The sequence below is a fragment of the Ranitomeya imitator genome, chromosome 1 (assembly GCF_032444005.1).
Source record: "Ranitomeya imitator isolate aRanImi1 chromosome 1, aRanImi1.pri, whole genome shotgun sequence".
Classification (NCBI taxonomy): domain Eukaryota; kingdom Metazoa; phylum Chordata; class Amphibia; order Anura; family Dendrobatidae; genus Ranitomeya; species Ranitomeya imitator.
Window position 1 is genome coordinate 247,408,102 of NC_091282.1, and position 23,557 is coordinate 247,431,658.

The window sequence follows — 23,557 nt, forward strand, 5'->3', positions numbered from 1 at the left end:
TGATCTGACTTTCATGTCCTTTTTGTCTTGTGTGTTGCTTTCATGACTGCCTTGAAACCCCAGAATTCCACGTCAGATAGTCTTCCAGTTGTCCTAAAGGATGGGCAGAGCCCACTTTTTTTTTTTTTTTTTTTAAGTGCTACAGAGATCCTTTGCCATGGCAGGTCTTATGACCAAGTAGTTTGTCAAGGATACTGAAAGAATAAAGAGTGATGTTTTTGACCTGCTAGATAAAGCATGCCAATAGAAGAGGTTCCCATATAGAGAATAAAAGCAGGTCTGGCCGACTTGTGAACCTTGGGCTACAAGTCTGTAGTCACTCGCGTGCACTGCACGCTGTGAGGATTCTCCAGGAGTGGATGGTCATGTGATCGCAAGTATTTGCTTTGCATATTTCTGGCCACATTCCAACTTGTGTGTCTGTCCTCACTCAATATACAGATGCTTCTCACAAAATCAGAATATCATCAAAAAGTTAATTTATTTCAGTTCTGCAATACAAAAAGTGAAACTCATAGTTTCATCATCATTAACAGAAAAACACTTGAAATAGATCACTCTGTAATGACTATATAATATGAGATTCACTTTTTGTATCGAAGAACTGAAATAAAATAACTTTTTGATGATAGATGATATTATAATTTTGTGAGAAGCACCTGTATTTGCATTGAGCGAGACTGTGCCCAACTTGTCGGCACGTGACCGCATGTATGCAAATACTTGTGGTCATGCTCCCAACACTGGAGAATCCTCACAGTGCAGACTTGTAGCCTAAGGTTGGACAACCCCTTTAAACAGAGACTTTACTGCCTGATACCTGTTTTTGCATACATGTGGTGACGTGCCGACAAGTTGGGCACAGCCTCGCTCAATGCAAATACAGGTGCTTCTCACAAAATTAGAATATGGTGTCCATATCCTTTTAACATGTTGATAAATTTGCAATATGCTACTGATGAAATTCTTCCATATATCAACAAAGGCTCTGGACAACCATGTTTATTGAAATATGAAAGAATTTCATCAGTAGCATATTGCAAATTTAGCAACATGTTAAAAGGATATGGACACCTCAGGAGGCTTTTTTTTTTTTTTAAATGCTCGCGTTCTTGGCAGCGTGGTTTCATTAAAGTGTCTTACCGTTTTGGGTTCTACATCCTAACACTGAATCCGTCAATGATTTTAGCCAAAAATCTGCCTGCATTTAAAGGGCAACTTTCATCTCGGAAAATGCTATTTATTGCAGGTATACAGTGTTACAATGCAGCCCAAAAAAAACAGGATTTTTGGTTGCTTACTGTAAAATCTGTTTCTCGGAGCCTTCATTGGGGGACACAGGAAACCATGGGTGTATGCTGCTGCTACTAGGAGGCTGACACTATGCAAATAAAAAAGTTAGCTCCTCCACAGTGTACACCCCACCGACAGGAAGTAGGATATTAAGTGAGTGAGAAAGCAGTAGGAGAAGCGATATGTAAAAGAGAAAGAAAACAATATAACACAATAAACAGAGCTGTTCAACATGGGAGGGTGCTGTGTCCCCCAATGGAGGCTCCGAGAAACAGATTTTACAGTAAGCAACCAAAAATCCTGTTTTCTCTATCGCTTTATTGGGGTACACAGGAAACCATGGGACTTCCCAAAGCAGTCCCTGGGGAGGGAACAGCAGTCAACTCCAATCAGATCGGAGAAAATCACCACCGTCGCCTGCAAGGTCTTTCCACCTAAGCTGGCATACGCCGAAGCCAGGCATGGACTCTGAAATTTTTTCTTTTTCTTTTGGCGAACAAGTGGAGGACCGATCATCGCTCTGTAGAAGTGCAGGGAGGAGGTCCTATGTGTAATGCCAGGAGGCGCCCACTGCTCGGGTAGAGTGCGCCTTAAACCTGGAAGAAGGAGCTCTGCTCTAACCTGGTAAACCTAAAAATTGCTGACCGGATTTAGCAAGCATTTTTTGACCTGGAGGCCGGAGGGTCTCTCTCCGCCGAGCCCGTATACTGAAAAGGAGGAGCGGCGGCCTTAGCTGGGTAGACGCACGTTGCCCGGGCCAGGTAGCCTGATAAGAGAATGCTACGAAGGATGAGTCTGAGCCGGACGACAGGAAGGGGATCAAGAATGATGGACAAAGCCATGGAGAACGTCGGCAAGGTAAGAGCACTGAACCTGTGATCCACAGAATGTGCAAAATGAACCCGCCCCTCACAAAAAAGCAGGAATCTCCGATGTCCTGAAGAAATGAGACCCTGGATAAAGGCTTCCATAGGACAAAGGAAAACACATGTGGTTCCCAGGAAGCAATTACTGAACGAAGAGATTTCATCCTGAAAGACCAGGATGGACTCCTCCGTTATATCCCGACGAGTCATGCTGAGGAAAAAAACACCAGGACGACAACGAGGCTTAGTCTGAGGAAGAAGAGAACTTGTCCCTCCGGAGACCTCCTTAATAATTTGGTTCAACTTGGAGCCAAACCGACGGGAACCCTGGAAAGGCAGGTTGGTGAGGAACTTCTATGAGGATAAGGTCGACTGCCACACCTTAAGTGAAATGGACCTTCGGATGGCCACAATATTGCTGGATATCCAAGTAGCACCTGCAGCGGCATCCGGGGAGGCGGGTACCATGTACTTCCCTGCAAGAGTAAATTGGTCCGCGAGGACAGCCATTTCCTCCAATCGGACTCCAGAAAGAAAGCCCAGTGGGAGCCGCTTAGCGCATGCGTCTATAAACTTTGCTGCCCAGGTGGAGACAAAGGCAGGGCACAATGTAACGGTGGACACTTCAAGGTTGACCTTGCCAAGAACTATTAGTCCGCCGTTGGTATCCTTGAGGGATGCTCTCTCTGGGAGAGGAGGACTGTATTGGTGGAAAATTTGGAAACCGGAGGGTCCATAGACTGAGAAGTGGTCCAGTTCGCAGTGAGCTCAGGAGAGAGGGAATATAGGAAACCGAGAAGCTTCCCTCTTTGGAAACGGCTGGACTAAGGATTCCGAGAAAATGACAAGGTAAGACCATTAAATTGAATTGACAAGGAAACACTTGAGAGTAGGGTACTGTGAACCTGCTAGAAAGGAAAACGCTGAAGACGTACTGAAGGGGACCTAGGGTGGAACCCTGGATCTCAACCCAGCGATGTAGGCCCTGTTACATCAACAAAACGGCTTAGAAAAGGAGAACCGTTTGAAGAGACAACCTCTCGCCCGTCTAAGCAGATAGAACGTAGACTACCAGACGACTCTGCAGACTCAGATCAGTCAGGAAGATAAACTAAAGCGTACAGGGATGAAGATGGTTATAAGGGACTATGGAAAAAAGTTGTCTACATGGGCATTGGGAGGCACAATAGAATATGAGCAGTCGAAGGAGGAGAGTCCATGGAAAACCTGGAGTATGTCAACTCCATGGAAAGTTGGCCCTAGGAAGGAGTACATAGGCCCCCGAAGAAAACTTGACTGATGAATGGAAGATGCTTCCTTATGACGACATGGGAGACCCTATCCATCCCGGACCCTCTGGAACGGGGAGAGGACTGTAGTGTGTGGATCTACTTAAGTATAAGACACCACACAAACAAGGATAACAGTGAAAAAGCTAACACGTTCCTTCAGCAGGATTTGTATCACAAAACTCTTCATTGGATCCAGGCATGGAGCAGCCTTCTACACTGAACGATGCTTGCGCAGAGTAAGATCCAATTCCTGTCCAAGGAGGGAGAATTCATTCCTGCCACAGTCGGCAATAAAATCCCAGAGCTGCTCGAGGCTTTATCCAGTGTCTGTAATAAAGAAGAGGTAAGTACTGACAAATGAATAGGGAGCTCTGGTATTGCGGTAGCTCAAACATCCCTAAGATAGTGCAGTGAACAATCATGAGAGTCAAGATATTATATGGGCTCTGACTCCGTAAGAGACAGCCAGAACACATAACCTGTAAATCATTTATGATAGGAGTAACGCACTGGATAATGCAGATAGCCTGAGGACAGCACTGTAAACTGACCTACTGGATAGTTAGTGGTAGGCCTGAATAACCAGACTGTGTGGAAAAGCCCCTAGGGAGCAACACGTAACTAAGGCCCAGTGCATGGCTGAAGAAAAAACTGCGACCATCCTATTTTCCTACCTGAAAGTGGACTGGCCACTTATGCTGTCGCTGAGATCCACCCTGTGGTACTGAGATCCATCCTGCAGTACGTGGTAGAATTTCTTTTTAGCTGTTAATAGACAACAGATGTTATTGGCCATGAAACACGTGGCAGAAGGTGCACTTCTGACTCGCCTGAAAGTGGACTGTAACCACTGCGGCAGCCAACCAGAAGTGAACACCGGGCACCTCTCTCTGAGCGGTGACTAGAGGGGAGCCTAGGCAGATGCTGCAAAAGACCCTGAGGTACGTGATAGAGGATGTTTCTGACTCACCTGACTCTGGAGCAGAAGAACAGGACCAATGCAGCAATCAACCTCGGGCACGTCTAAACCACTGGATAGGCGCGTAGGCATTGACTAAATGAGTCTGGAAGAGGACGCATCTAAAACCTGGATAGCGGATAGAGTACAGCTGCAATCGATCATGAAGGAGGAGAGTGCTTCTGACTTACCTGAATACAGTACAGAACGCCAGTACCACTGCAGCAGTCAATTCAAGACACGTCTGATTTGGTGAAAATACGACCGTTTCAAACTACCGTACTGTACCTGGAAGGCTGTGCTTGTGGAACCTGGATGGCGGATAGAGTGCTGCTACGATTGGCTCTCAGTATCCTGCGACTGAATCAGCATGGAGAACCCTGGAGAAGGGTATCAGAGAGAGCAGAATCTGTGTTGCTGTCTAGGTATGGGTACCTGATGGCATTAGGCAGAATAACAATCTCATGTGTAGTAAGCCGCACCACGAAGCCTGTCTTCTCTCCTGAGGAATCAGAAGGAGACTAAACTCTACTCTCTGTTGTGCACTTGGGTTCAGACCCTTGGGCCTGCGATTTGTGTTTGGCTTCTTTGTCTACTGAGCCACAGCAGGCCATGCTGGAGAATACAGACTTTACCCAGCTGGAGGTTGGTCCCAACACTACAGTAGTGAAGGAGAAGGAGCAGCTCCCCTCTCTGCTATATGCCAGAGCTCTAGTATCATTGTGTTTAGAGTAATGGCTGAACCTTGCTCTGCTGAAACCAAGGCACAGAAATGTATAAGGGGAAAAACACAACAGCAGTGTGATGTAGTGGAAAACATGCAAGTCAAACATTCTTCAGAGCAAACAGCGTACAGCATGCTTTATAATGCCCATCTCCCTGTGGAGCACGCAGAGTGGGCAGTGATGCAGATGATGGCAGCGTCGGGTGCACCGCCATACACAGTGCGCCTGACTGCACGGCTCAAGAGCACTAAATGCACCAGTGACCGCACTGTGCTAGATCATTTATTACACCCGTCACTGCACGGCTGAAGAGCACATAATACACCAGTGACTGCACTGCTGATGAGCACTTAATGCACCAGTGAGTGCACGGCTGAAGAGCACATAATACCCCAATGACTGCACGGCTGAAGAGCACTTAATGCACCAGTGACTGCACTGCTCTAGAGCATTTATTCACCCGTCACTGCACTGCTGAAGAGCATTTATTACCCCAGTTACTGCATTCTTTAGAGCAGATATTACGCCAGCACCGTTGGGTTGATGGCTACTCTCACCCTTGAGCCTGCAGATAGTGCTGTCTCTCAGCTTTATTTCGCTGTGCCAGGCTTGTACACTAGCAGGTGCCAGAAGGTTGAAGAAAAGATACAGAGGTAATTCTGCAGCGCAGCTACTCACAGTAGCTGTCCAGGCTGTAGGACAGCTGGAAAAGGAAGGTCCCACAGGAAAGGCACTATTTGTTCCCAAGAGGCAGAAAATGGTGGCCGTGAGAGGACGCCCTGGCTCCGGAGGGCAAAAGCGTGCGTTACAGGGACGCACGCTGAAAAGCCCCCACTCTGTACAAGGAGATTGACAGGCCTAGAAAAGGGGCAGAGCCAAGCACAGAGTTCAGGAGGCTAAAGATGGCGCCGGCTCCAAGGCAGAGAGATGAAGCCGAGGGGGGCGAGGCTATAACAGGCCGGGGTGTGCCAAGCTACAGAGGCCAGGAGGAACTGAGCAACGGACGGGGAAAAAAGCCTGCCTGAAGAGCAGAAGGAGCGGAGCCAGCGCTGCAGCTAGGCCCGAGTGAAGCCAGGACCTAGATTACCGCTGGTGACCGCCGGAACATGGGGGAGCAGTGCGGAGGATATAAAAACGCTGCAAAAGAAGACCTGGAGCCACGAATACCCCCAAAATTTAAGTGGGGAAAGGTCCCTAATGCCCAACTCTGCAGCTAGGCCCGGGAGAAGCCAGGACCTAGATTACTACTGATGATCGCCGGAGCATGGGGGGAGCGGTGTGGTCACTATTAAAATAAAGGAAAAATTTGGTCTTCTTTCTTCTTTGATCTTCTTTCCTTCTTTGCCACACCTGGGGGGAGAGAGAGAACATACCTCCCCATCCAAGAAAGGTCGGCTGTCCGATAATCCAGCGTTGTGGGACATCCGCGTCTCCTCAAACCGACAGGCTCTGGTGGGCGAGTGGGTGGGAGACGGGGGCAGGACTGACACTCGGATCACCTCAACACGCTTCTGTGTTAGGGGCTGGCTTCCTGCCAACTAGACGTATGAGGATACGGGGTGGCAGTACACGCCGTACTCATAGTCTCTTTGTGGGAGTACAGTTGTAACCGTTCACGCTATCCCTCTGTGTGGTACCTGAAAAGGAACGACGCACACTGAGGTAGATATGGGTCTAATGAAAGACCCGTGTCCACCTCCTACTGACACTAAGCTAAACTGAATATCCTACTTCCTGTTGGTGGGGTGTACACTGCGGAGGAGCTAACTTTATTTGCATAGTGTCAGACTCCTAGTGGCAGCAGCCTACACCCATAGTTTCCTGTGTCCCCCAATGAAGCGATAGAGAAAAATGACGGTAACTTATTTCCTCTTATCTGCCAGCTTTCAGTCAGTGGCCGGTGCAGGGAGCGATTAGTTACAGCACTGCACACTATACTGTGAGCGGCTACTGTAAGCATGCCCCAATACTCTGGCAGCTCGCTCTGCAGCACAACTGTACACAGCAAGCTGTTAAAGTGGTGGGGATTGTTTACAGCTGCTGCACCGCCCCGCTGACTGAAAGCCGGCAGTTCCCAAGAGGAAATATGCTTTTTTTTTCCCAATAGCCGTACATTCAGTAGGGCAGTCATGAAGCTTTGCAGTGCCATTTATCTGCAAAACAACCCCATAGCCACAGGTAAACCACTTTCCAAGGTGACAAGTTCCTTTTTTAAGCAAAAAAAAAAAAAATGCCCAAAGGCATTGACAGTATGATCCTGTTGGTCATAAGCGAGTAACTGACAGTCACTCAGAAATGTTCTATTCTCATGTCTAGGTTTTTATTAAATAATACAGTATACAGGGAATGGTAAGGTGGTGTTTTGTGTGGTAAAATACATGCACACTGCTCAAAAAAAAATAAAGGGAATACTTAAACAACACAATGTAACTCCAAGTCAATCACATTTCTGTGAAATCAACCTGTCCAGTTATGAAGCAACACTGATAGTGAATCAATTTCTCTTATTTTTGTGCAAATGGAACAGACAACAGGTAGAAATGATAGGCAATTAGCAAGACAACCCCTATAAATGAGTGGTACTTCTGCAGGGGGTGACCACGGACCATTTCTCTGTTCTCATCCTTTTTGGCTGTTGTTGTGTTCACCTTTGCATTTTGTCTTTGTTCTTACCCATAGAGGTACTGTAGAGTAGCATGAGACGTTCTCTACAACCCACAGAGGTTTCTCAGGTAGTGCAGATTATCCAGCATGGCACATCAGTGCAAGCTATGGCAAGAAGGGTAGCTGTGTCTGTCAGCACAGTGTGCCGAGCATGGAGTAGAAACCAGAAGACAGGCCAGTACACAAGGAGACACCAATCGGGGTGATTTGCATTTGCCAGAGAACACCAAGATTGACAGATTCGACATTGGCGCCCTGAGCACATGTGATAGAGTCTGGAGACGCTGTGAAGAACATTCTACTGCCTTCCTTCTGATAGTATCAAAAAAGTATCCTTACTAGATGCAAAAAGAGATAGTAAGAGATCTTTTCCAAAGAAAGAAAGAGAATACCCGAATAATTGCATCTAAACTACTGGACAAAACTTATAAAGTTCTACATTAGTTTAAATAGGAACATATAGACAAAAAATGTATATCGAACAAAGTAGAAAATTTATTAATAATCGCAACAAAGGAAAACAAAAATTATTTAAAAAGGAGCCATGAGTGCCTGAAAGCCAAAATAGATCTCAGTGGCACCACCTTGGGAAAACAAGCAAGGCAGGTACAAGTACAACTAAATGGCAAGGAATGGCGATATTATACTAAGTGTCTGTGACATAGACAAATAAATGCAACCTGAAACAATTGATGATTCATATCAATGGCAATACATAATTACAGTCATATGACATGAGGATGAAGGTTTCAGGATTAGATAGTGCAAAAAGACGCCAATGCTGCCAGAAAAAGGATTGGAAAAACCTTAAATTATAGTGAAAATTTGCCTTACCTAAACCCACATGGTGGTGCCACTTCCCCTACACGCGTTTCGGCCGCGTGCCTTCGTCAAGGGTAGTGCCTTCCTTCTGATGCATGACAATGCTAGAACTCATGTGGCTGAAGTGTGTCAGCAGTTCCTGCATGATGAAGGCTTTGGTGCTATGGACTGGCCTGCCTGAATCCAATCGAGCACATCTGGGACATGTCTCGTTCCATTCACCAGTCAGAAGTTGACTGATGCTTTAATCCAGGTCTGGAAGGTGATCCATCAGGAGAACATCTGCCGCCTCATCAGGACCATGCCCAGTCGTTCTAGGGAGGTCATTCAGGCATGTGGACGGCATACATACTAATAAGCATCATTTCTTGTCTTAAGGCATTTCCACTGAAGTTGGATCAGCCTGTAATTTGATTTTCCACTTTGATTTTGAGCATCATTCCAAATCCACACCTACATGGGATATTAATTTTTTTATTTACATTGATCATTTATGTTTTATTATTCTCAATGCATTCCACTATGTAATGAATAAAGATTTGCAACTGGAATATTTCATTCACTGACATCTAGGATGTGATATTTTAGTGTTCCCTTTATTTTTTGGAACATTACATACATTATCTTGGTGATAGATGGTAGGATTGTGATGTTTATACAATTAACAAGAGTAAGATTTAAAAAATCCCTTATTGCTTTTGCAGTGTTCTCAGCTGTCAGTTGGTCTCGATGGAGAGAGCGGTGATTTGGTCACGCACGTCCTCTATGGTCCTTGACGCTTCAGTAGTTGTAGCTGCTGTATGTACTCTAAATGGCAATAAAAACATCAGTCAGTGACTCCCATCAAAATGTGTATGGTAATATGAAGGTCCTGTGCTCATAAGCTGCATGGAGGCAGACAGGATTCCTATACATCAGTACTACAGAGACGTAGGAGCTGCATGTGCTGCTGTTGGTACCTCTGATTGGCACTGTATGGTGACAGTATTATCCAATAGAAGCAACGCGCTATGGAAGAATTCCTTCATCAAACTGTGCTACATCATAGTAGCACTTTCTTTCTAAATACAATTTTAAAAAGAATAGTAAGGCAGGAGTTAATAAAACTGTACCTTTTACAATGTCCCATTATTTCCTTCTTGCTTTTTCCGGAAGCGGGAAGATGCAGTCGAGCTTTCTTTGATCCTATGTACAGTATAACATACAGTTCCAAGACAGTGTAAAGCAACAAACCAATGAATCCACTCCTACCATATGGTGCGATACTGGTTCGGTCTGTATGGCCACAATATACAAATCACATTTTCATTGTTTCCCAAGCTTAAAGATGTTCCTATAAGCATGTATCACCTATGTTCACTGAGGACCTGACTGCAAGAACCTTCACATATAATAAAAAAAAGGGGTTCCCAAGGTCCCCTGTTGTTGGGATGCAGTAGTAGTGTGCATTTGTGTCCACGGCTCCATTCAAACTCAGTGGTTACTGAAGATGGCTAAGGGTATGTGCACATGTTGCAGATTTGCGGATTTTTTCCCGCACAGAATCCGCATCTCTTGGCAGAAAACACAGGCCAAATTGGTTGCGGATTGTTTTGCGTTTTTTTTTTATGTGCGGATTTGCCTTACTCAATGTATAGTCAATGGGTGCAGAAACGCTGTGTTTCCGCACAAAGAATTGACATGCTGCGGAAAATAAACCACTGCGTTTCTGCGCGGAATTTTACGCAGCATGTGCACAGTGGTTTTTGTTTTCCATAGGTTTTCATGATACTGTACACTGCATGGAAAACTGCTGGGGATCCGCAGCCAAATCCGCAACGTGTGCACATACCCTAATATTACTCGTCTCTCATCATCCGTCCTTTTGATAGTGATTGAAGCTATGGTCACATATGATCGCTACCGTTTCTCAAGCGCCTTTGGGACCAACCCTGATCTTGTGATGGAGGGGGCCCTGGTGGTCGTGGATTTATAATTTTTTACTTTAGATAAGTAATCAATGTTATGTATAAAACCTCTTAAATAACATATCATTTGGCCTTAAAGACCTTTCACCAGTTTCAGCATATTAAAGTGGCCACATCATAGAATAGTGGCTGCAGACCTGAATAAAACATAGTTTTTATTCTTTATCATCTCTGTTGCGGAGATATTACCTTGTAATGTTTATAATTTACATTAAAAGAGTTGTCCAGGCTTGTGATGAAAGTATGCAGTCACTCTAAGTGACTGCAGACTTCAGAATCCTGAAAATGTGCGGTGCCATCAGGATTCTCCATTTACCCAGTGGAGATTTGTTTTTCCCTTTTTTCATTCATGCAAGAAAAATTATGAAACTCGCTGATAAAACGCAGTCCTTTTATGCCATGTGAAAAAAAATCTGTTTTATCAGTGATTTTGATCAGTGCTTCAGCATTTTTTTCTCAGTTGGGAAAAATAAACTGGTGGAGGTTTGTCAAGATTCTCCTGTCAAACAGTCCATGAAAAACGGACAGCACACTCATGGCATCCAATTGCTGTTTGATTTTTTTTCACGGATCCATACACTTGCATTGGAGAGTTTGATCTGACACTCGGATCAATATCAGACAAGACTTCGTGCTTTTGTCTGGACCACTTGGTCCAAACAAAAAATCGGAAGTGTGAACTACCCCATAAGTCATTATAGCTATGAGAAAAACTGACGTCTGACAGGCTGCCTAATAGATTGTGCACTTTGCACGATCTATTAGGTTTTGATCTGTACCAGATTCAGAGGCCATTATTAGGTAGCAAACATCCACTCCCTACAATCAAGTGCAAGAAACAAATGATGTGGCAGGGGGAGAGATCTCCATCTGTCAAACACTATATTGACTGCAGCATTTAAGGAGTTAGTTGAACAGCTGAAAACACTAACAGCGATTAATGCGGTTCTTACAATTTCTTTTACTCTTTAAGGGCAGTCCCACAAGTCCAGATAATTCCGGTACCGGAAAAATCGGTACCGGAATTATCCGTGTCCGTGTGCCCGTGCGTTTCTGTGGCACATCAGTGTGGCACACGTGCGGCACATGTGTGCCGACTGGGTACCACACGCACCGTGCAGGAGACAGCGCTAGAGATAAGCGCTGTCCCCTGCATCTGGTGCCGAAGCCGCGATTCATATCTTCTCTGCAGCAGCATTTGCTGTAGAGAAGATATGAAAAATCCTTTTTTTTTTTTGTTTCTCGTGTTTAAAATAAAGATCCCTGTCCCCACCCCCTGTGCGCCCGCTGTTATTAAAATACTCACCCGAATCCCTCGCAGTGTCCTGTTCTGGCCGAAGCTTCTCCTGTATGCGGTCACGTGGGGCCGCCCATTACAGAAATGAATATGCGGCTCCACCCCTATGGGTGCAGAGAAGATATGAATCGCGGCTTCAGCACCATGTGGGGGGACACCGCTTACTGTAGCGCTGTCTCCTGCACGGCAAACGGACTGCACACGGACAACGTCCGTGTGCGGTACGTGTTTTACACGGACCCATTGACTTTAATGGGTCTGTGTAATCCGTGCGCTCCCACGAACACTGACATGTCTCCGTGCTTTGCACACCTACACACGGTCCGTGAAAACACGCAGACATGTGCAGAGACACATTGATTTCAATGTGTCTACGTAAGTCAGTGTCTCCAGTACGTGAGGAAACTGTCACCTCACGTACCGGAGCCACTGACGTGTGAAACCGGCCTAAAGTAATTTCTCCCGCTAAGCTTAAATCAACTCTTTTGTACAACAGTATTACAACTGTAAATCTTAGTCCCTAAGTTGCTGTTAGGCCTCATTCACACCTCAAAACACAGAACAAGTGTCAATCTTTGAAGGATACTTTTTTCCTGTAAATTCCACTCCTGGCATACAAATACTGATGTACTGATGCAAAAATAATGACGTGTGAATGAGATCTTGGAAGCTGTGATATTCTCCACAATAATGGCAGAAAAACTTGCATTCATGAAACACATCAAACCAGCCTAAAATCATGAAACCATTTTTTTGTGTATCTTACAGCTACAGTTAGGGCCAGAAATATTTGGACAGTGACACAAGTTTTGTTATTTTAGCTGTTTACAAAAACATGTTCAGAAATAAAATTATATATGTAATATGGGCTGAAAGTGCACACTCCCAGCTGCAATATGATAGTTTCCACATCCAAATCGGAGAAAGGGTTTAGGAATCATAGCTCTGTAATGCATAGCGTCCTCTTTTTCAAGGGACCAAAAGTAATTGGACAATGGACTCTAAGGGCTGCAATTAACTCTGAAGGCATCTCCCTCATTAACCTGTAATCAATGAAGTAGTTAAAAGGTCAGCGGTGGATTCCAGGTGTGTGGTTTTGCATTTGGAAGCTGTTGCTGTGAGCAGACAACATGCGGTCAAAGGAACTCTCAATTGAGGTGAAGCAGAACATCCTGAGGCTGAAAAAAAAGAAAAAATCCATCAGACAGATAGCAGACATGCTTGGAGTAGCAAAATCAACAGTTGGGTACATTCTGAGAAAAAAGGAATTGACTGGTGAGCTTGGGAACTCAAAAAGGCCTGGGCATCCACGGATGACAGCAGTGGTGGATGATCGCCGCATACTTAATTTGGTGAAGAAGAACCCGTTCACAACATCAACTGAAGTCCAGAACACTCTCAGTGAAGTAGGTGTATCTGTCTCTAAGTCAACAGTAAAGAGAAGACTCCATGACAGTAAATACAAAGGGTTCACATCTAGATGCAAACCATTCATCAATACCAAAAATAGACAGGCCAGAGTTAAATTTGCAGAAAAACACCTCAAGAAGCCAGCTCAGTTCTGGAAAAGTATTCTATGGACAGATGAGACAAAGATCAACCTGTACCAGAATGATGGGAAGAAAAAAGTTTGGAGAAGAAAGGGAACGGCACATGATCCAAGGCACACCACATCCTCTGTAAAACATGGTGGAGGCAACGTGATGGCATGGGCATGCATGGCTTTCAATGGCACTGGGTCACTTGTGTTTATTGATGACATAAGAGCAGACAAGAGTAGCCGGATGAATTCTGAAGTGTACCGGGATATTCTTTCAGCCCAGATTCAGCCAAATGCTGCAAAGTTGATTGGACGGCGCTTCATAGTACAGATGGACAATGACCCCAAGCATACAGCCAAAGCTACCCAGGAGTTCATGAGTGCCAAAAAGTGGAACATTCTGCAATGGCCAAGTCAATCTCCAGATCTAAACCCAATTGAGCATGCATTTCACTTGCTCAAATCCAGACTTAAGACGGAAAGACCCACAAACAAGCAAGACCTGAAGGCTGCGGCTGTAAAGGCCTGGCAAAGCATTAAGGAGGAAACCCAGCGTTTGGTGATGTCCATGGGTTCCAGACTTAAGGCAGTGATTGCCTCCAAAGGATTTGCAACAAAATATTGAAAATAAAAATATTTTGTTTGGGTTATGTTTATTTGTCCAATTACTTTTGACCTCCTAAAATGTGGAGTGTTTGTAAAGAAATGTGTACAATTCCTACATTTTCTATCAGATATTTTTGTTCAACCCTTCAAATTAAACGTTACAATCTGCACTTGAATTCTGTTGTAGAGGTTTCATTTCAAATCCAATGTGGTGGCATGCAGAGCCCAACTCGCGAAAATTGTGTCACTGTCCAAATATTTCTGGCCTTAACTGTATATTCATATATCCGTTTGCTGTCCATTTTTTTTTTCTGGACAGCATATTGACCCTCAGTTTCATTGATCATTATGCACATCAGTTTTAAAAACGGGTCTGTGTCTCTGGCCTGTGAGACTCTGAGCATGCCATATTCTCATCTGCTTGGTGAATCAGACTTGGGTATTAAAGTCAATGGAAAACCATATAAACGAATAAAACATTGAAGACATTCTTTGTATTTCAGTGTTAAATCTGGTTTTCACCGATTTACTGCTAAACGTAAATGGATAGAAAAAAAAGTGTAGACAGTCTAACTATTTTAGGTTTTAAGAACAGATGAGAAAAAAATACAACGCGGAGGCAATATAGATGCCATATGGGAGGAAAAAAGGATTTTAGATACTTACCATAAAATCTCTTTCTCGGAGCCTTCTTTGGGGGGACACAGGAGACCATGGGTGTATGCTAGGTGGTACACCCACCAACTGTCATGAAGCTGATCAGTTAGTGAGAAGGCAGTAGAAGCTAAAAAAAAAACAACTTCCACAACACAGCTTTGTGCTGATGGAGGACAAGGAAGGGAGAATGGCAGGATAGGTCCGCCAGTTCTGAGACGTGCCTGATGGAGATGATCGCAACAAGGAAGGAAACCTTCCAGGAAAGCAAGAAGAGAAAAACTTCCTGAATGGGCTCAAATGGGGAACCCTGAAGGACATTCAGGACCGGATTGAGGTCCCAAGGATCCCCAGGAGGATGATAAGGAGGAACTGAATGCCAACTCCCTGCAGTCAAGTACTGACCTGGAAGTGAGAAGCCAGATACATCTGAAACAGTATTGAAAGGGCTGAAACCTGACCCTTAAGGATGCCGAGAGATAGACCAGACTAGGAAAGCCAGGAGGGAAGGAAGAGAGAAGAATATGGGAGTTGTCTAGTTGGCATCGCACCAGTGAATAAAAGCTTTTCATGTGCGATGATATGGGAGAAGAGGTCTTCCTCGCCTTAATCATGGTCTGGATAACCTGGTCAGAGAAGCCTACATCCTTTAAGTCTGCAGCTTCAACAGCCATGCCGTGAAATAGAGAGACTGAATTCCGGTTGAATAAAGGACCCTGGAAAAAAAGGTCTAGATAATCCATGAGCTTTCAAGGGCGTCTGCAAAGAGGTTGACCACTTCTGTGTACCAAGCTCTTCTGGTACAGCCAGGAGCCACGAGTATGACTGGTACTCCTTCTGCCTTGATTTTCTTAATGAGTCTGGGAATCAGCGGTAGGAATGCAAAAAGATGGATAGTTGAACTGAGACCATGGGAGAATCACAGCATCGAAGCGAGGGGGTCGCGAGACCTGGACATGAAACACGGAACTTTGATGCTCATTCTGAATGCCATCAAGTCGAGTGTACCCCATCTTTGACAGATCTGCCTGAAAACCAATGAGTTCAGGGACCATTCTCCCGCGGAGAGGCCCTTCGGACTTAGGAAGTCAGTGACCCAGTTATGTACCCCCCCAGGGAATGTGCACTTCAGATATTGCTGGCTCTCTCTGTGTTGCCCATGGCAGAATTTGAGAGACTTCTGCCATGACTGATCTTCAGGTTCTCCTTGGTGGTTGATGTATGAAACGGCTGTGGGACTATTGGACTGGAAGCAGAGTGGGCGACTTGCTAGGTGGTCCTGCCAGTTCAGTAGTATAAGATAGATGGCCGTGAGTTTCAACATGTTGATGGGAAGTGAGGATTCCTGATGAGGTCTGCTTTAGCAAGGCTGGTTGTCAAAAATGGGGGGAACCCCACACCGTTTTTTTAAATTATTTATTTAAATAATTTAAAAAAACAGCATGGGAACCCCTCTATTCTTGATAACCAGCCTTGCTAATGCTGACAGCTGTGGGTTGCAGCCACCAGATTTCAGTTTTGCCTGCCTGTTATCAAAAATACAGGGGAACCCACGCTGCTTTTTTTTAAAATTATTTATTTAGAGCGCAAGCGCCAGCTGATGAATACTCCCATCAGCCGATGCCTGCTCTCACTGTTATTAGCGGCAGCAGGTGTAGGCTGATGGGAGCAGTAGTCCAATCAGTCAACACCAGTGACCGGAGGTAAACTTTTTACCTCCGATCATAGCTGCGGGGTGACACTGTCATTTGACAGCATGGGAACCGCGGCTGTCTGACCAGCAGTAATGATTTTACCACCGATCAGAAGCAGTAACATGGACTTCCTGGTGAAGTCTGTAGTCAGTGTTCGTGCCCGAACAGTAGGTGTTTGGTACGGATGCCGAACTTTACTGTTCGGGTATGCCCATCTCTAGTCCTCGAAAGGGAGGCTGGTGAGAGATTCCTTAGAAATCGAGTCTGCATTCCAAGTTTTGAGCCATAGGAATCGTATGGCCACGATGTTGTTGGAAGCCAACGCTGAGCCACCAGCAGCGTCTAGAGACGTGGAGAGAAGGTATTTTCCCGCATAAGCAATTTGATCTGTGAGATCAGCTAGTTCATTGGGTGAGACACCCTAGAGGATGCCCTGACTAAGGAGCTCCGCCCAGGTGGAGTCAAAGGCAGGGCACGGGGTTGTGCCCCCAGCTTCAATTGCAGACTTCGTCAGAGATTCAATACATCTGTCTGTGGGGACCTTGAGGGAGGCACCATTAGAAAGAGGGAGAATTGTGTTGGAGAACAGCCGGGATACTGGAAGATCCACAACAGGTGACCCAGCGCAAGATTTGAGCAGGTCGGGAGGATACAAAATATCCATATGTCTCCTTTTTTAAAATTGTTTTCAGATGATTCCACTCCTTGGAGAATACCTTGTCAAACTCATTATGGTTGGAAAACGCCCGGGGAGGGCATTTGACCTTCAAGGATACTGTAGGCTCCATGGTAGGGGAGTCCTGTTCCTTGACATTGAAAGTCTGATTGATGGCTAATATCAGACTATCCATCATGTCTCGAATCTTGGAAGCTTGGTCAGAATCGAGGTCCGAGTCCGACTCAGAATAAACGCGGACCCAAGGGATGTCAAAGGGCTCAGGAGAAAAGGAGTGCGAGACGGAGGCCATCCTGGAGCATGTGGAGGGCGAGGGAGACCCGGAGATGGTGAAATGCGCCTGCTTCTTGGATCTCAAGCGCGATCTACCATGATGGAGCAAATAGGAGGGTGAATCTGATCTATCCCGGGGGACATTCGGAGCACCAGGGGGTGGCTAACGGGATAGGCAGACGCTCAATGACTAACTAGGGTTTAGGAAGCCTTGGTTAGGTCAGCAACAGATTGTGATAGACTGTCAGCCCACTCGGGGAAGGTGTGAGCTCTCGTCCCGGACAGCGGTAGGCTCCTGAGAGGTGGGCATCCTGGAAGGACTGCAGTCAGACAGAGGGCCATATGTTGACCTGAGGACAATTTTTTTTTTGCAGGAGAAGCAGGAAAAGTGAAGAACAATAGGGTGATGGGCGGAGGCGAGTCTCCCTAGTATTAGGCAGAGAGGAAAGTACCAGGGAAGGACTGCTGAGGAGTGATGGTGAGCCTGTGTGCAACAAGAACAGCGCCTACTTGGTCCTGAAGAAGCAGTCTGTGAGGAAGCTGCCAGCAGAGAAGAGGAAATGTTGAGGTCAGCGTTGAGCAGGGCAATGGTGTCAAAGAGGAAAGGAGAGGATAGAGTCCGGGAGTGTGCGCAAGGAATACATGCCAAGCACTGCACCAGCGATGAACAAGCAAGCAGAATGTCTGCCAGGGGGAGCCAAAGAGAAAGAAGTGCAATGAAGCTTGGCTGAAAGAGAACGGTGGGAGTGGCTAGAATGCAGTAGGCCTCGGGGAAGCCGAGGCCTGAATTTGACAACCTGGCTAGCAAAGTGATCCGAGGGAGCCGTGGGGAAAACCCCTGCATCGGCTAAAATGACGGTGAGCCCCGCACTAGGGAGAGAGGTAGGGATCACTAGACGGTCAGGTTCCAGGAACCCTGCATAATAGATAATAATGTGCCCCAGTGACTAATTATGTCAAGGAAACCCCCTCCTGGCGATGACCTAGAGAAGAAGGGAGTACCTGGTCCAGATGCAAACCCGACTTCTTCACAGAATGGAAGATAGTCTTCAGGAGCCCCGGGTAGGGGAGTCACTGGGAACTGGTCTGTCTTTTCCCTGGCACCATCACACTATGGTGGACAATCGGGCTGGGGATATGTGGCAAGGACCATCCTCCTGGCTGCCCCGAGACACGCTTGATGTGTTAGGGGGGTAGGATCCTGTCTCATAGACACAAGAGGGTACGATGTAGATCAGAACACACTATTCTCTTGGTCTCTAAAGTGGAAAGACAGGGTGAGCAGTTAAACTCTGTTGGCCGTAGTCACAAGCTTAATCTAAAATAAAAAGGATACGCTTAATAAAACACATCAAAGCCCTCAGGTAGAAAAGGCTCTAAGAGCAAACCGTTGTCTGCTTCCTATTAACACTAAGCTAAAACTGATTAGCTTCATGCCAGACGGTGGGTGTACTCTGTTGAAGAGGAACTAACTTTTATTTGCCAGGTATCAGCCTCCTAGTGGCAGCAGCATACACCCTCCTGTGTCCCCCAATGAAGCGACAGAGAACTGGTCTTTTATACAAGGATGTAAAAAATAGACACAATCGAGTAAAAAAAACATTTTTTTTACTTAAATTAAGACAAAATTCTGGCACACTTAGCTTGATTAATAAGCACCACTATTGATTCCTAATTTAATGTGTTTTCAGCCTAATTCTGTGGTTTCTTTAGCTTTGCCATTATACAAATTAGATTTGTGCTAAAACAATTGAACTAGATTTTCAAACTGAAATCTTCCTAATTAAATATAGCCTGTACGCTATGCCTCCTTCACGTTTATTTGATCAGTAGTATGCAGCAACTTTAAGGCTAAGTTCGCACGTTCAGTATTTGGTCAGTATTTTACATTAGTATTTGTAACCCCAAATCTCGTGTGGAACAATGAGAGTATAAGTATAATAGAAACACGTCACCACTTCTGCATTTTTCACTCATTCCTGGTTTTGGCTGACAAATACTGATGTAAAATACTGACCAAATACTGAATGTGTGAAAGTGCCCCTTTAGGCTACATTCCCACAATGAGCTTTTGGTGAGTTTTTGATGTTACAGATTTTCTTCACCATTTCTACATCCATCTAGCTATTTGTCTAAGGTCCACTTCCGTCTGTTTGTCTGTTACGGAAATCCCGCGTCGCTGATTGGTCGCGGCTGTCTGGGAGCGACCAATCAGCGACAGGCACAGTCCGGCCGCGAATTAGCCCCTCTCTACTCCTTTCCAGTCAGTGCCCCCTCCATACTCCCCTCCAGGCAGCACCCACATAGCGTTTTAGCAGTCCATTAAATGGACTGCATTACACCGCAGCATAACGCGGTGTAACGCAGTCCGTTAACGCTGCCATTAACCCTGTAAGTGTGACCAACTTTTTACTATTGATGCTGACTATGCAGCATCAATAGTAAAAACTTATTATGTTAAAAATAATAAATAAAAAATCATTATATTCTCACCTTCCGACGTCTGCGGCAGCCTTTTCCGCTCCTCGCGACGCTCCGGTCCCAAGAATGCATTGCGGCAACAACCTGTGATGACGTAACGGTCTCTGGAGACCGCTACATCATCACGGTTTATTGCCGCAAGGCATTACTGGGAATGGAGTGTCCCGAGGCACATCGCTAAAGGCCTTGGCTTGATCCGGGGGCTGCCGGAAGGTGAGTATATAACTATTTTTTATTTTAATTCTTTTTTTAACAGCGATATGTGCCCACATTGCTATATACTACATGGGTTGTGTTATATACTATGTGAGCTGTGTTATATACTATGTGAGCTGTGTTATATACTACGTAGGGCTGTGTTATATACTGCGTGGGCTGTGTTGTATACTACGTTGCTGTGCTCTACACTACGTGGGCTGTGCTATATACTACGTGGCTGTACTATATACTATGTGGCTGTGTTATATACTACGTGGGTTGTGTTATATACTACATGGACTGTGCTCTATACTACGTGGGCTGTACTATATACTACGTGGGCTGTGTTATATACTACATGGGCTGTGCTATATACTAGGTGGCTCTGCAATATACTACATGGCTGTGCTATATACTGCGTGGCAGTGTTATATACGTAGCTGTGCTATATACTACGTGGCTCTGCAATATACTACATGGCTGTGCTATATACTACGTGGCTGTTATATATGTAGCTGTGCTATATACTACGTGGCTGTGCTATATACTACGTGGCTGTTATATACTGCGTGGGCTGTGCTATATACTGCATGGGCTGTGCTATATACTACGTGGCTGTGCTATATACTACGTGGCTGTGCTACACGCTACGTGGCTGTGTTATATACTGCGTGGGCTGTGTTATATACTGCATGGGCTGTGCTATATACTACGTGGGCTGTGCTATATACTACGTGGGCTGTGCTATATACTACGTGGGCTGTGCTATATACTATGTGGCTGTGTTATATACGTAGCTGTGCTATATACTACGTGGCTCTGCAATATACATGGCTGTGCTATATACTACGTGGCTGTGTTATATACGTAGCTGTGCTATATACTACGTGGCTGTGCTATATACTATGTGGCTGTGCTATATACTACTTGGCTGTGCTATATACTACTTGGCTGTTATATACTGCATAGGCTGTGCTATATACTACGTGGCTGTGCTATATACTACATGGCTGCTATATACTACATGGCTGTGCTATACACTACGTGGATGTGTTATATACTACGTGCCTGTGCTATATACTACGTGGCTGTGCTATATACAACGTGGCTGTGCTATATACTACATGGGCTGTGTTATATACGTAGCTGTGCTATATACTACATGGCTGTGCTATATACTACGTGGCTGTGTTATATACGTAGCTGTGCTATATACTACGTGGCTGTGCTATATACTACGTGGCTGTTATATACTGCGTGGGCTGTGTTATACTGTATGGGCTGTGCTATATACTACGTGGCTGTTATATACTGCGTGGGCTGTGCTATATACTATGTGCCTGTGCTATATACTATGTGGCTGTGCAATATACTACGTGGCTGTGCTATACACTACGTGGCTGTGCTATATACTGCGTGGGCTGTGCTATATACTACATGGGCTGTGCTCTATACTACATGGGCTGTGTTATATACTGCATGGGCTGTGCTATATACTATGTGGGCTGTGCTATATATGTAGCTGTGCTATATACTACGTGGCTCTGCAATATACTACATGGCTGTGCTATATACTACGTGGCTGTGTTATATATGTAGCTGTGCTATATACTACGTGGCTGTTATATACTGCATAGGCTGTGCTATATACTGCGTGGGCTGTGCTATATACTATGTGCCTGTGCTATATACTACGTGGCTGTGTTATATACTAAGTGGCGGCTATATACTACGTGGCTGCTATATACTATGTGGCTGTGCTATACACTACGTGGATGTGACATATATTACGTGCCTGTGCTATATACTACGTGGCTGTGCTATATACTACGTGGCTGTGCTATATACTACATGGGCTGTGTTATATGCTACGTGAGCTGTGAGACTCTTTCGCCCGGGGCCCTCAAAAACTTGCAGCTGAGGCTCCCACTTTCGGTTGCTGGCCGTATTAATTTACTAAAAATGATATTGCTTCCCATGCTTAGCTACTGTTTTCAACACAGCGCTATGCCAATACCTAAGTCTTACTTTGCAAATTTGAATTCCCTAATCACGTCCTTTATATGGGACGGCTCTGCCAGATTTCTATTTGTACTATCTTGCGGGACAGGCCAGGGCGATAAATAAATGGATGCCCGATAGTTCTCTACCTAACTCTGAGAGTCATCTGCTTCACTCGGCCGGGATTGATTGTCCACTGGGATTTCTGGAGATGGAGAAGGTTGGTGGCCCTCGTTTGCTACCTTTACTCCGGTTGGCAAGATTAATATGGAGGCAAATTAAAAATGCCATCGGATTTGTAGATATAGTAGCTGAGATGCCATTGTGGAATAATGGTTATCTTCCGCAATTGCTGAACCATCCGTCTACCGATTTTTGGGTTTCATGTGGTGTTCTCTTGATAGGTAACATATACGACCAGGTTTTTTTTGTATCCTTTGAACAATTACAGAATACTTATAATATCCCGAGATCTCAATTTTTCCGTTATTTACAATTAAGGTCGGCTTTTCAATCACACATTATTTTATTTTATTTTTATTTTTATATAGCGCTAACATATTCCGCAGCGCTTTACAGTTTGAACACATTATCATCGCTGTCCCCAATCGGGCTCACAATCTAAATTCCCTATCAGTATGTCTTTGGAATGTGGGAGGAAACCGGAGTACCCGGAGGAAACCCACGCAAACACGGAGAGAACATACAAACTCTTTGCAGATGTTGTCCTGGGTGGGATTAGAACCCATGACTCCAGCGCTGCAAGGCTGCTGTGCTAACCACTGCGCCACCGTACTGCCTACACATGCGGAATGCGGGTACAAGTCGGGCTATTTCATCTTTGCCTTTGATAGGCATTCTCAAATCACAGGGACCTCAGGGACTTATATCCACTCTATATACAGTTAGGGCCAGAAATATTTGGACAGTGACACGAGTTTTGTTATTTTAGCTGTTTACAAAAACATGTTCAGAAATACAATTATATATATAATATGGGCTGAAAGTGCACACTCCCAGCTGCAATATGATAGTTTCCACATCCAAATCGGAGAAAGGGTTTAGGAATCATAGCTCTGTAATGCATAGTGTCCTCTTTTTCAAGGGACCAAAAGTAATTGGACAATGGACTCTAAGGGCTGCAATTAACTCTGAAGGCGTCTCCCTCGTTAACCTGTAATCAATGAAGTAGTTAAAAGGTCAGGGGTGGATTCCAGGTGTGTGGTTTTGCATTTGGAAGCTGTTGCTGTGAGCAGACAACATGCGGTCAAAGGAACTCTCAATTGAGGTGAAGCAGAACATCCTGAGGCTGAAAAAAAAGAAAAAATCCATCAGAGAGATAGCAGACATGCTTGGAGTAGCAAAATCAACAGTTGGGTACATTCTGAGAAAAAAGGAATTGACTGGTGAGCTTGGGAACTCAAAAAGGCCTGGGCGTCCACGGATGACAACAGTGGTGGATGATCGCCGCATACTTAATTTGGTGAAGAAGAACCCGTTCACAACATCAACTGAAGTCCAGAACACTCTCAGTGAAGTAGGTGTATCTG

At 45.1% G+C, this 23,557-nt stretch overlaps 1 protein-coding gene across 2 annotated transcripts in view; it reads right to left on the reverse strand.

Moving 5' to 3' along the window:
• Positions 1 to 9,197: 9,197 nt before the first annotated feature.
• The window catches only part of FAM216A (family with sequence similarity 216 member A), a 33,575-nt gene continuing 19,215 nt past the window's right edge, over positions 9,198 to 23,557 (reverse strand). Inside the window, exons 5-6 of one of the 2 annotated variants that reach the window (XM_069755198.1) lie at positions 9,733 to 9,805; positions 9,198 to 9,427 (exon numbers count right to left, since the gene is read on the reverse strand). In XM_069755198.1, the coding sequence (XP_069611299.1) occupies positions 9,337 to 9,427; positions 9,733 to 9,805 (164 nt within the window). In that variant the 3' untranslated portion in view covers positions 9,198 to 9,336. Of the gene's footprint in view, positions 9,428 to 9,732; positions 9,806 to 22,518; positions 23,317 to 23,557 lie in introns of those variants that run through there. The other variant, XM_069755206.1, reaches the window with a different exon arrangement.